This window comes from Heptranchias perlo, chromosome 35, assembly GCF_035084215.1.
Source record: "Heptranchias perlo isolate sHepPer1 chromosome 35, sHepPer1.hap1, whole genome shotgun sequence".
Classification (NCBI taxonomy): Eukaryota; Metazoa; Chordata; class Chondrichthyes; order Hexanchiformes; family Hexanchidae; genus Heptranchias; species Heptranchias perlo.
The window spans coordinates 20,201,007-20,214,892 of NC_090359.1; the positions used below are offsets into that span (position 1 = coordinate 20,201,007).

Here is a 13,886-nt window from a genome sequence, read left to right on the forward strand (position 1 = left end):
ATTCCCTGGCGCACGGCGAGCCTCGCGTGCTGGGACTGGCCATGATCCCCGGTCACCACGTCGTCTCCATCGAAGTGGAAGTGGACAGCGTGTCGAGCCCGCAGTACATGTGAGACCGAGGAGCCAACCCGGTGGCGCCTGGCACCGGGGCGGGCATCTTGTGCGGCATCGTCCCGACGTAGCCTCCCCCCGCTGGGTGGGGGGGGGGGGGGGACGAGCAACCTTCAACGCAGCGCCTCGTACGCGACCGTTCGCCCACCGCAAAGGTTCGACTCGTGTGTAAGAGTGTTCGTGGTGTTAACTGGCACGGTGGAGCGGCAGCTCGGGGCATTGCCGCCCTACCAGGTGGCAGGTTCTTTGCCTGAACCTCTCGCCCTTACCCGGCGGCATTGGGCCGTGGCATGGGAGACCTGCACCCCCACCCCCCCACCCCAACCTCAAGTCAGCTCATCGCCCCAAGAAGGCCACGGTAGTAAATGGGTCACTCGTGTAACAGAGCTGGCCATTGATGCGGTGGTGCTGGGATGTTAACTGACGCGGTAACTCAACGGCTCAGCGCCGGCTAGCGGGAAGTCTGAACGATCGGAGCTTGTGGGGTTTGACCTCCCCGCAGACCTCACCTGATACCGTTTGTCATCTTTTAATCATTTGAATCCAGGATAAGGTTGATTTCAGAGACTTTACAACCAGTTTGTGCCAGTTTATTCCCCACTCGCTCCGTCACGGGTCACTCACGAGGCACTCCTGCTCTCATGTGCTCGCAGTCTTCAAGGGTCTATTATATATATATACACACACACCCCATCTCTCTCGCTGGGGTGCATCCCACAGTCTTGACAGGCCCGTAACAGAACGGCCCTTCTTCATGTGTCAGCCCAGAGGGCGAGTATCAGCGGGCTGTTCGGCTACTGAAGCATCGCGGCCAAGCCCAATCACGCCTTCAGGCCCAATGGCCAAACGGACGCTTTCCAGCAGGGAGTCCCTGGATCGTGATCCGGTGCGGGAGACCTGGCCGATTTCCCTCATCACCACCCCCCACCCTCCACCAACACCACCGCCTCTCTCTCTCCAGCCCAGAGCGCTGCTGCCAGATGTAGCTCCCCGTGTCGACCAGCTCGCTCACACTCGCTGAGCTGCGACTTGGGGTGAGCGAACTAAGAGTAGTAAATGCCTGTGGACCGTACCCCAACACCACTCCCCCCCCGCCTCCCCTTTTTGGGGGAGAATAGTGGGGGGTGTGGGAGAATTGTCCCCTTGTCTGATGAAACCATTGAGAACACGAGAGTGACGGGGGGGTGGGATGCCCATTTCGTGCTCCCTCTGGTGCCCACTCCCCCTGTGACATTGGCAGAGCAGTCAAACTACTCTGAAGGTTTCAACCAGGCTTGAAAAGAGAGTGGGCTGCTTTTCAGGTGCTCAAGGTTTTCCTCTTTGAACCTGAAGGATTGAGGGGAGGGGGGTGCTGAATTTCATGTTCGTCATCCATCCCCGTCCCCGTCCCCCCACCCCTCTCCAACTGGGGGGCTGATTAGAAGCAAGCAATTTACTATCACTGGAATCTGCTCAGTAACCAGCACTTCAGCTATTCGCAGGACTCTTTCTGCAGCGCCTTCTCCAAGTGCCCATTCTTTGTGCGTGTTTGTGAGCCCAGACGACGAGTGTCTGCGGGCTATTCGGCCACAGGGGCGTCACACCTGAGTATATACTCATCTTCACCTGGATCGCAACTCCCGTACTTTCCAGCGGGGCTCGGGAATGGGAAGGGAGGTTGAATCTCATCAACCTCTCACCCTCCCATTTGCCCTCCGCACCCCACCCCCCCCCACCCCGGCCGATTGTAGTGTTCCAGCTGGCATTGGAGAGCAGCGCAGTCTGTGCATCCATCGCACTCTCGCCTCTGAGTCAGAAGGTGGTGGGATCGATCCGCACTCCAGAGACTTGAGCTCATAATCCAGGCCGACACTCCCACTGCGGTACTGAGGGAGTGCAGCACTGTCGGAGGTGCCGTCTTTCGGATGAGACATTAAACCGAGGGCCCTATCCGCCCCTCTCGGGTGGACTTAAAAGATCCCATGGCCACTATTCGAGGAGGGGCGGTCTCCCCGGTGTCCTGGCCGATATTTATCCCTCAACCAACATCACTAAAACAGATTACCCCGGTCATTGTCTCATTGCTGTTTGTGGGATCTTGCTGTGTGCAAATTGGCTGCTGCCCAAAACAAAAAAAATCCAAATTGCAAATATTACTTAATTTTACTCGTCTAAAGTTTGCGAGATTTACCCATTTTGTTTGCCGAGAGGTTTCCCATTTGAGCTGAATGTTTTTGCTTGCGTTTCCCTTTGCGTGTCAGTCTCGGGCATTCCCCCTCCTCCCCAACCCCAGCTTTATTACTAACCAAGGGGCACAGGGGCTGATTGTGTCACCGAAACCGCTTCACCGGCTGAGAGCGGCCAACCGGTCGATCCGCAAGCTCGGCGACTCATTGGAAAAGCTGACGTCCTGCTTCCTTCCCTGAAAGAAGTCACTGGGAACCAGAGCATGTATTTACGGGTCAGTAAATTCCCCATGGTGTCACCCCCCGCGGTCAGTTGCTGAATGCAAGGTGCGCACGGAGCTGAGAGGGAGACATTTCAGAAACTTGGGTCCGCCATGCCATCAAGTGGCCAGCGCCTGCAACTGCGCTGTGACCGTTGACATAGAAAAATTGAATGGGAAATAAAAACAGCAAAGAACGAACGAACTTGTGTTTATATAGCGCCTTTCATAACCTCAGGATGTCCCAAAATGCTTTATAGCCAAGTACTTTTGAAGTGTTGTCACTGTGTTATACAGGAAACGGGGCAGCCAATTTGCACACAGCAAGGTCCCACAAACAGAAATGTTATAAATGTCCAGACAATCTCTTTTAGTGATGTTGGGTGAGGGATAAATATTGGCCGGGACAGCGGGAAGAACTCCCCCCTGCTCTTTGAAATAGTGCCATGGGATATTTTACATCCACCGGAGAGGGGCAGACGGGGCCTCGGTTTAACGTATCATCCGAAAGACGGCACCTCCGACAGTGCAGCACTCCCCCAGTACCGGCACTGGGAGTGTCGGCCTAGATTTTGTGCTCAAGTCTCTGGAGTGGGGACTTGAACCCACGATCCTTCTGACTCGGAGGCGAGAGAATGCGACCCACTGAGTCACGGCCGACACACATACACTCAGGCAGCATCCTTGGCGAAAGATACAAAGAGTTAACATCTCGGGTCGATGTCTGATGAAAGGCCGTCAACCTGAAAGGTTAAATATTTTTCCCTCTCCACAGCTGCTGTGTGTATTCCAGCAAATCCCTCTCTTCGGTTCAGATTTCCAGCATCTGCAGTATTTTGCCTTTTGTAAAATTGAATGGGGAAATGTTAAACGTGGCTATTCGCACTGGAAAGTGTAACTGAAAGTTGTGACTACAGAAAGTGCGGTTTTGGGAATAGGAATCGCATGAGATTTTTAATATAGAAGCAAGAGAGAAAAAAATGTATTTTGTCATAATTGTCATTTTTATTCAAATAATGTGCATTTAGCAAAAATATTTAAATAGTTGATTATTTTTGTCCATATAAAAATGTACAATAAAACATATAATGCTGAATTAAAAAAAAATCCAAGCTTCTTTGTGCCGGAAGCAATTCAGGTGCTGTCTTTTTTTAAGGATGGTTTTTGCCTATTTTCTCTCCCGACTGTGGCGATTCTCGCCGGGGTATGGTTTCACCAGGCTGCGCTCGTCCTCTGCAAAAATACCCATCCTTTCCCCTGAACTGCGACAGAGAGTGTCAGTGGGCTATTTGACCACAGGAAGCGTCACAGCCAAGCCCAATCCTGTCCTCTGCTGATGACCCGTGCAGGGTGGGGGGGTCACTGGATAGTGGTTCAGGGCGGGAACTCTGGCTTATTTTACTTCCCCCGCCCCCTCCTTTCCCTGTTCCGGGGGCGCTGAGGCCAATTAATCCAGCGAACTCAGCACAAACCAGGGGATCAAACGTGGCCCATTCTAGTCTGCACGGACTTTGTGCGACGCTGGGCATTGCCAGGGAAACCGAAAGAGGGAAACTCTTCGACTGTACAAACCCCACTGTTCTTACATTTTTACTAAATAATAATCTGTAATGCGGCAGGGCGGGGAGATTTTGTCTCGGCTGAGTTGAGACGAGCAAAATAACCAATAAAATGCTGGGATCAGCTGGTCATTGAGCATCTGTAAAGAGAAAGGACGGGTTATCGTTTGGGTTTATGATTCCGTCAGATTGAGCTCTGACCGGCTGGGTGTCTGAAATGTCAATACCATTTCTTTACTCTTTACAAACGTTCACTGATTCGCTTTCCATTACCATCATTTTCTGTTTTTCACTGACTTTCCAAGCGTCACAGAATCATACAGCACGGAAGGCGGCCGTTTGGCCCATCGTGCCCGTGCCGGCTCTTTGGAAGAGTTATTCTATTAGTCCCACACTCCCCCTCTGCTCTTTCCCCAGATCCCTGCAAATCTTTCCTTTTCCAGTATTTATCCGATTCCATTTCGAAAGTTACTATTGAATCTGCTTCCACCGCCCTTTTGCTGCGTAAAGAAAAATTCTCCTCTCGCCTCTGGTTCTTTTGCCAGTCATCTTAAATCTGTGCCCTCTGGTTACTGACCCACCTGCCACTGGAAACAGTTTCTCCCTGTTTATTCTATCAAAACCCTCTCCAAGGCCTTGACAGCCTTCATTGTCTGTTTATGTTTCAGATTTCCATCATTTTTTCTTTTCTTATCTCTCTCAACCACAATGTGGCTACTGAGGTCCGAAGTTTGGTTCGGTCCTCCAGAAAAGGCTTTGATTTTCAACAGTGCTTCCCTTGGAGTCTAACACCACAAGGGAATTAGTTAACGTAGAACCAGTTGTCACCGACACAATCAAGCGACAACGTCAACCTGCATTTATATAGCGCCTTTAACGTAGTAAAACGTCCCGAAGGCGCTTCACAGGAGCGATTATCAGACTAAATTTGACACCGAGCCCTGTAAGGAGATATTAGGACAGGCGACCAAAAGCTTGGTCAAAGTGGTAGGTTTTAAAGAGCGTCTTAAAGGAGGCGGAGAGGTTTGGGGAGGGAATTCCAGAGCTTAGGGCCCAGGCAGCTGAAGGCACGGCCGCCAATGGTGGGGCGGCAAAAATCAGGGGATGCGCAAGAGGCCAGAATTGGAGGAGCGCAGAGATCGTGAAGGATTGTAGTGCTGGGGGAGGTTTGAGAGATAGGGAGGGGCTCTGCACTCTGTAGGTTGGCGGTGAAGTAATCGTGTTGAACCCTCAACCAGGAAGTGCTGATGAAGCCATCGCAACGTGAAGGTTGCCGTCGGTAACGTTAACAGACGTGTTGTACTGTGCGGTACTGATTCATACAGGCTCTGGCTGCGATCCTCTGTGTGATGTGTGCTGATCATAGTTTGTAGGGGGCGTCACAATTTGCCTCAGGACCCCTGGGTTTGGGGTGGGAGGGCAGGTGAGAGCATCTATGTTCCCCCTGAAGACTGATGAGGACATTCTTCTTCACACGAAGGGACCAACATGTGGAATCTACTCCTGGGTAGAGCAGCGGAGACAAAAAGCCTTGGCTGTAATTTAAGAAACCATTAAGACACTGCAATGGGGTAGACGCAGGGTCTGAACGGCTGAACCAAGATGGGCCGAATGGCCGCCCTCCTCCCGCGATTATCTTGTGTTCACAATCCAGCCAATGTCGGGTGAAATTGGGGGGACGGGCTCGGCTGTGATGCCACCCTCCTGCGGTCGAATAGTTTGTGGCCACTGGGCTGCCACGTGAAAAGAAATGGCCACCGGGACAGGGCATCGAGGGGCTGTTCCGGCATGGGGTGTAGCTGTATCAGAGCATGAGTCAGTAGCGGGAGAGGAGAAACGGGAAGTGTTAACGGGTAACGTCTGCACATCATGAGCTTTCCTTGGTGGCCAGCTTCGTGTCGTTTGCCCACCAGGCTGTCTGAACATCATACAGCACAGGAGGCCACCATTCTGTCTATCGGGCCTGTGCCAGCTCTTTGAAAGAGCTATCTAATTAGTCCCACTCCCCCCTGCTCTTTCCCCATAGCCCTGCAAATTTTTCCCCTTCAAGTATTTATCCAATTCCCTTTTGAAAGTTACTATTGAATCTGCTTCCACCGCCCTTTCAGGCAGCGCATTCCAGATCAGAACAACTCGCTGTTTTAAAAAATCTCTCATCTCCCCTCTGGTTCTTTAGCCAATTATCTTAAATCTGCATCCTCTGGTTACCGAACCTTCTGCCACTGGAAACAGTTTCTCCTTATTTTACGCTTAACAAAAACCTTCATGATTTTGAACACCTCTATTAAATCTCCTCTTAACCTTCTCTGTTCTAAGGAGAACAACCCCAGCTTCTCCAGTCTCTCCATGTAACTGAAGTCCCTCATCCCTGGTACCATTCCAGTAAATCTCCTCTGCACCCCCTCCAAAGCCTAAATTTCAAACACAGTTGACCTTTCAACTCTTGTCGTGAAGACCTTGCGATAAGAGCCCTTCAGGGAACTCAGTGAGCTTTTATAGAATAAGTTTATACATGATTTACTTCAACTTCAGTTCAGTGCTAAATTAGGGACCTTTGTATACAGGATTTTAAAAAGTGAATTTTTTTTCATTGTTAATTAAATACTAGTTTATTAGGAGGTAACATATAAAAAGCCCTGTGCCATAACTGGAGTTGATCTGCTGACGGAGGGCATTCAGCCATTTGGAGGAATGGAAACCAGATAAGTTTTGTTTTGATTTTTGACTCGTCCACCACTATCCAGACCGTGCGATCCCAAGTTGACCATAGTGCGCATGGCATGCGGTCCGTTTAAAAATACTGTCCCTCCACCCAAACCACGTGCAGTCTGTGGCTGCTGCAGTTGCCAGAAGCAAAGTCTAGTAGCTTTTAATTTTCACGCTATTTAAAAAAAAACAATAGTGGTATGCAACTGGTGATATAGGATGGTTTAGCCCAGGCACGAGGAGTGGAAAATTCAAAATTGCTGCCTTGATCAGATTTAGTTTTCAAAATGGCTGCCTTGACATGATTCTGATTTCAAAATGGCTGCCTTGACATGATTCTGATTTCAAAACGGCTGCCTTGACATGATTCTGATTTCAAAACTGCTGCCTTGACATGATTCTGATTTCAAAACGGCTGCCTTGACATGATTCTGATTTCAAAACTGCTGCCTTGACATGATTCTGATTTCAAAACGGCTGCCTTGACATGATTCTGATTTCAAAACTGCTGCCTTGACATGATTCTGATTTCAAAACGGCTGCCTTGACATGATTCTGATTTCAAAACTGCTGCCTTGACATGATTCTGATTTCAAAATGGCTGCCTTGACAATATTCTGATTTCAAAATGGCTGCCTTGACATGATTCTGATTTCAAAACAGCTGCCTTGACAGCATTCAGGATAATTAAGTCAATCAAGCCCATTTTTCTTCCCATAAAATAACTGCGGTAAATTTTTCTTTTAAAAAAGAGAGGAATTAACATAGATAATTCAGTCAGACTTTTTTTTGTGATTTTATCTGTGGCACAATGCTCCGTCAAACACTGGGATCGAATGGCTCACTAGTGAAGCAGGACACCACCACCCAGTGTGACCTGAGCGACGTCCCACCCCACCACGTTCCCTTTAACATTGCACCCATTGCTTCTCAGCAGAGGGGCAACCTCAGCCTCCGTAATGGCCGCGTCCCACAGGTTGAAACCCGTCAGCTTCCCGATGAAGACGGTGGATTTGTCGTCGGCCCTCCTGCCCGTGCGGCAGTCGGAGCTCTCGTGCCCTAGCTGGACAGCTCCTCCACCGGGGATGACCTGCGCCCAGGCCACCTTGCCTTGCGAGCCCACCGCCTGCCCATCCACCACCAGCGTCGCCTTCCCGGAATCGCCATCCCAGATCCCGCAGTAGTGCGTCCACTTTCCAAAGGAGCCTGCGCGGGCGCCCGCCTCCGCGTGCTGTGTACGGCCGACTGAGAACGCCACCGAGTCTTGGTTGAGGGACAGTTGGAATTCAGTGCCGTTGCCTCCGGCGCAGTAGGAAAAGAGGACCGTCTTCTCTGCCACGTGGCTTGGCTTTGCCCAGACGCAGGCGGTGAAGGCGAGGAGGTCGCGGCTCAACGTGGGGTGGACGCTGGCCTGCGTACCCTTCGGGTGAGTGGGGAACGTCAACGCAGTCGGGCACCCTGTGAAAACACACGGTGACAAATGAAGACGGATTAGCCCTGAGAAAATCCGATCCCGTCCTGTCGCGAGATAATTATAGACGAGGGAGGCCGTTCGGCCCATCTTAAGTCATCCACCCAGAATGAGCCTACAGCGCCCCCCCGCCCCCACCGTCATTTCCACATCCCGTTGTTTCTTCCCTTTCTGCCTCCAGCCCTTGAACGTTTGCGGGACAGAGAGCGACGGTGCCTCACTCACTCTACGTTACGATCCATGACGGGGAGTGTCGCTGGGCCATTCGACTACAGGGGGCATCACAATCGAGCTCAGCACTGTTCTGGGCCCAACCGCACAGACGGGTCTTTTTTAAGCAGGGGTCCCTGGCAGGTGATCTCGAGCGGGAACCCCCTCCCCAGCTAATCTCGTTAACCTCCCTCTCCCCACCCACGGGATTCCAAGGCCTATAGTAACGACCTGACTGCTACCCTGGTTAAGGCAAGGTTGGCTTAGGACTGACTTGGGAGGGGGGTGCTGGTGGGGTTGGACTTGGGTGGCTTCTGGCCTGCGAGGTCCAGTATCACATTAAACTGTGCTTCTACTCACTGAGCCAGCAGGGGAGATCAGATCCATTGTAAAAGTGAGAGAGAGAGATACAATGTCAGGTCAGCTGCTGCTGATTACATTGAGTCATGTCCGCTGGCTGAAAGCTGATTCCCAGTCGCACCCCGAGCCTTTACGGCCCCTGGTGGCTTTGGGATTGTAATACTTCGCTCCTTGGTCAGGTGACAGAGGTCACCGACTAAGAAAAACGAGAGCAACTGGGATAGAAAATGCATCCTCGTATCCTAACATGAGTAAAGAAAGAACTTGCATTTATATAGCGCCTTTCACGACCTCAGGACGTCCCAAAGCGCTTCACAGCCGACGAAGTACTTGTTTTTGAAGTGTCGTCAATGTTCGTAGTGTAGAAAACGCAGAAGCTAAATTGCGCACAGCAAGATCCCACAAACGGCAACGCGATAAGGACCAGATAATCTGTGGGGAGTCTAAAACTAAGGAGTTTGTAAATATAAGACCGTCGCTAATAAATCCAATAGGGAATTCAGGAGGAACCTTTTTACCCAGAGAGTGGTGAGAATGTGCAACTCGGAGTAGTTGAGGCGAATAGCAGAGATGCATTTAAGGGGAAGCTAGATAAACACGAGGGAGAAAAGAATAGAAGGATATGCTGATAGAGTGAGATGAAGAGGGGAGGGAGGAGGCTCATGCGGAGCATAAACGCCGGCATAGACCTGTTGGGCCGAATGGCCTGTTTCTGGGCTGTAGATTCTATGTATAAAAGCCCTTCAGTTAGTGAAACAATTCCTCTGTACTCATTGTTTGTTGAATCTGCTGCAAGTACTGTCGTGTTATTCAACACTCTACAGACGCATTCTGTCCCAGAGTTACACACGGCAAGGTCAAAGGTTAAAAAGATTGAAGAAAGAACGAGAGCTCACAGTTGCATGACCTTTAAGCACAAATGCCACTTGGTCCCATATCAGAGGCAGACTTGGCCGAGGAACAGCTGTCTAAGCAGAACGGAACAGAGCAACCATTGTTCATTATTCTGCTGTTTCGTCCTACTTCAAAAAGCCAACCAAACCACCACATTCGCATTTTATCCCTCTCCACATGCCACCCTTGGCCTTCCAGGCCTCTCAGCTCTGTGGAGCCTCCTTCAGTGAGTCACACTCTCTCGCCTCTGAGTCAGAAGGCCGCGGGTTCGAGACGTGAGCCTATAATCCAGGCCGACACTCCCAGTGCCGGTGCTGAGGGAGTGCTGCACTGCTGGAGGTGCCGTCTTTCGGATGAGACGTCAAACCGAGGCCCCGTCTGCCCTCTGAGGTGGACGTAAGAAGATCCCACGGCCACTATTGGAAGAAGAGCAGGGGAGTTCTCCCCGTGACCTGGGCCGATAGTTATCCCTCAACCGTCACCACTAACAAAAAATAGTACAGTGTAGAGGAAGTGAGGGACCTTGGAGTGCATGTCCACAGATCCCTGAAGGTAGCAGGACAGGTAGATAAGGTGGTTAAGAAGGCATATGGGATACTTTCCTTTATTAGCCGAGGCATAGAATATAAAAGCAGGGATGTTATGCTGGAACTGTATAAAACACTAGTTAGGCCACAGCTTGAGTACTGCGTTCAGTTCTGGTCACCACATTACAGGAAGGATGTGATTGCTCTAGAGATGGTACAGAGGAGATTTACGAGGATGTTGCCAGGACTGGAGAATTTTAGCTATGAGGAAAGATTGGATAGGCTGGGGTTGTTTTCCTTGGAACAGAGGAGGCTGAGGGGAGATTTGATTGAGGTGTACAAAATTATGACGGGATTAGATAGAGTGGATAGGAAGGACCTATTTCCCTTAGCGGAGGGGTCAATAACCAGGGGGCATAGATTTAAAGTAGTTGGTAGAAGGATTAGAGGGGAAATGAGGAAGATTTTTTTCACCCAGAGGGCGGTGGGGGTCTGGAACTCGCTGCCTGAGAGGGTGGTAGAGGCAGAAACCCTCAACTCATTTAAAAAACACCTGGATGTGCACCTGAAGAGCCGTGACCTGCAGGGCCACGGACCAAATGCGGGAAAGTGAGATTGGGTCGGGCGGCTCGTTTCTCGGCCGGCGCGGACACGATGGGCCGAACGGCCTCCTTCCGTGCCGTAAATTTTCTGCGATTCTAAAAGCGAAATACTGCGGCTGCTGGAAATCTGAGATAAAACCAGAAAATGCCGGAAACGCTCGGCATCTGTGGCCGCCTGACCAGCTGAGCGTTGCCAACATCTTCTGTTTTCATTTTACCTAAAAAGAGATTATCTGCTCATTATCACATTGCTGCTTGTGGGATCTTGCTGTGCGCAAATTGGCTGCCTGCGTTTCCCACATTACAACAGTGACCGCGCTTCAGAAGTATTTCAGTGGCTGTTGAGCGCTTTGGGAGTCTCTGAGGTCGCGAAGGGTGTGTTTTTTTTAAAAGAATGTGGGAAATGTTCGACGCATAAGGACCAAGGGCCGTCTAGCTCGCCTTCTACCATCCTGGTACCCGCATGATACAACGATAATGGGAGTTGCTGACTAATCTCTCTCGGTTAGTCTGCAACAGACCCAGACATGAGTGCAGGAAAAGCCCCCGGTGGGTGGAGATCTTTGGGAACCAAAGGCCCGAAGTCAACAAGCATTTTGCCCTCACCACATGCCATGAGGCTTTGAAAACCCCGAGCTCGGCATCTCGCAGTCACTGACTGTGGACTCTGGGAGTGAGGGAGGGGGATTGTGAGAAAGAATGAGTCACCGTAGGAGATGACTCAATGAGCCTTGATTTCAACACGGGGAATTGGGAGTGTGCGTAGGCCAGGATATTTGGAACAACAGAGCAGAGGCGCAGAAAAAGCAAAGTTAAATTATATCCAAGACGAGTGACCCATCTGTGTGTCACGATGCAATCCATTTCATGTGTAGTGGGAGGCCTCCGAGTAAAGGCACTCTTAACAACAACTTGCATTTATATAGCGCCTTTAACATAGTGAAACCTCCCCAAGGCGCCTCACAGGAGCGATTATCAAACAAAATTAGACACCGAGCCACATCAGGAGATATTAGGACAGGTGACCAAAAGCTTGGTCAAAGAGGGAGGTTTTAAGGAGCGTATTAAAGGAGGAGAGAGAGGCGGAGAGGTTCAGGGAGGGAATTCCAGAGTTTGGGGCCTAGGCGGCTGAAGGCACGGCCGCCAATGGTGGAGCGATTAAAATCGGGGCATGCGCAAGAGGTCAGAACTGGAGGAGCGCGGAGATCTCGGAGGGTTGGAGGGGCTGGAGGAGGTTACGGAGATTGGGAGAGGGGGCGAGGCCATGGAGGGATTTGAAAACAAGGATGAAAATTTTAAAATCAAGGCGTTCCCGGACCGGGAGCCAATGTAAATCAGCGAGCGCAGGGGTGGGGGAGGTGATGGGTGAACGGTGCGAGTTAAGATACAGGCGGAGAAAAAGTAACAGAAACTGAAGGGAGTCTTTGCAATTGTTCAACTCTTAACACCCTCCCAAAAAAAGTTTCAACACCGGGGGGCTGTTCCTCCACTCAGTCAGATGCAGACTCGAGTCAACGCAGCAAATAAAAAATACTTGGGGAGAGGGGGTGGATGAAACAATGCTTAAAATAACTGTACAGACCAACAGACCCATTCAAGATTAGAGGAGCCGGCTTTGATGTTTAATCAGTGCTACATCTCAAGCACTCAAGAATAGTCATTTATCAAGTGTTTTTTTAAAAAGTTCCATCTCTGGTTTATGTAGAGTCGGGGTTAGGCTGCACTTAAAACAAACTGGACACTCCACGAGTTCAAACTGTGAAAGTTGGGGCTGGCCTCTGAACGCTTATTTCGCCTCTGGGCGAGGGGTTCGACACATCTGGTTGCAATTTGAGGGGAGATCACTTTGAGCTCGTCCGGTGTTTATAAACTCCTCCCGATTACTGTAAACAAAGCTCGCAGTCTCACAAGAAGACCGACCCCCTCGCCCCCCCTCCACTGTCCCCGCTCCACAATGGGAGACGGCCTTTCCGAAGAAGAAAAACACCAGCTCTTGTTGCTGAAACGTTTTCATTTTGTGGCAGCGTAAGGAAAAATTAAAAATTGCGAGAGAACCTGCAGCGAAAGCCAACGAGGGCTGGCAAGGTCCGTCAGTATGTGAGGAAAGAACAGACCCTTTGACATTTTGGAGCAGGGGGTCCTCTCATCAGAACTGTGGTGATGAAAGAAAGAGAAAAATCGAACCCCCTCAGGACGTCCCAAAGCGCTTTACGGCCATTGAAGCTTTTGTGATGTTAGGAAACCCGGCAGCCGATTTGCGCACAGCAAGATCCCACAAACAGCAACGTGATAATGACCGGATAATCTGGGTTTTTATTTTTTAAGTAATGTTAGTAGTGGGATAAATATTGGCCCCAGGACACGGGGGAGAACTACCCCCTCCCCCCCCCCCCCACCTGCTCTCCTTCGAAATAGTGGCCGTGGGATCTTTTACATCCACCCGAGAGGGGTAGACGGGACCCTTTGTTTAATGTCTCGTCAGAAAGATCTCTACCTGAAGTACTGAGAGCTGTATTTTATACTCTTTTCAGATGTGTTTCTCCAGCATTTTCAAATATTTAATAATAGACTTTGTGTTTTTTTCTCCTTCTCCAATTATTTTAACCGCCCCCCCTCGCCACGCTATGGTAGCGTTGCCTTGTCCAACACGGCCATTCCTTGTTTGGGATTCTTGCCAGTCAGTGGGCTATTTAACTATGGGGGGCATCACATCTGATGCCCAATCTCAGGCACTTTCCAGCAAAGGAGTTTGGGTCAATAAATAAAGATGCAGAATGGGACCCCCCCTCCCCACACACAGTTTCACCCCCCAGTTCCTAGCTGATTTGTCTCCTCCTAATCCTAACCCATGCCACCGTTAAATACAGCAACCCAGCCAGCTCATTACAGACCAGGGACTGGCCCCAGGATAGGGGTATCAGTGGCAAGGCCGGCATTTATTGCCCCGTCCCCTCGTGAATGGCTTGCTAGGCCGCTTCTGGAGGGCAGTTAGGAGTCAACCACGTTGGTGTAGGGACTGGA

At 50.5% G+C, this 13,886-nt stretch overlaps 2 protein-coding genes across 3 annotated transcripts in view; one reads left to right on the plus strand and one right to left on the minus strand.

Moving 5' to 3' along the window:
* naa38 (N-alpha-acetyltransferase 38, NatC auxiliary subunit) overlaps window positions 1-13,886 on the plus strand; it is a 78,440-nt gene that overhangs the window by 6,507 nt on the left and 58,047 nt on the right. Inside the window, exon 3 of one of the 2 annotated variants that reach the window (XM_067972036.1) lies at window positions 1-3,643. The exons of the other annotated variant lie outside the window; for it this stretch is intronic. Coding sequence (XP_067828137.1) covers window positions 1-113 — 113 coding nt within the window. The 3' untranslated portion in view covers window positions 114-3,643. Of the gene's footprint in view, window positions 3,644-13,886 lie in introns of those variants that run through there. 2 annotated transcript variants of the gene reach the window in all.
* LOC137302394 (pentraxin-related protein PTX3-like) overlaps window positions 3,520-13,886 on the minus strand; it is a 25,324-nt gene continuing 14,957 nt past the window's right edge. The window contains exon 3 of the mRNA XM_067972035.1: window positions 3,520-8,259. Coding sequence (XP_067828136.1) covers window positions 7,646-8,259 — 614 coding nt within the window. The 3' untranslated portion in view covers window positions 3,520-7,645. The remainder of the gene's footprint in view (window positions 8,260-13,886) is intronic.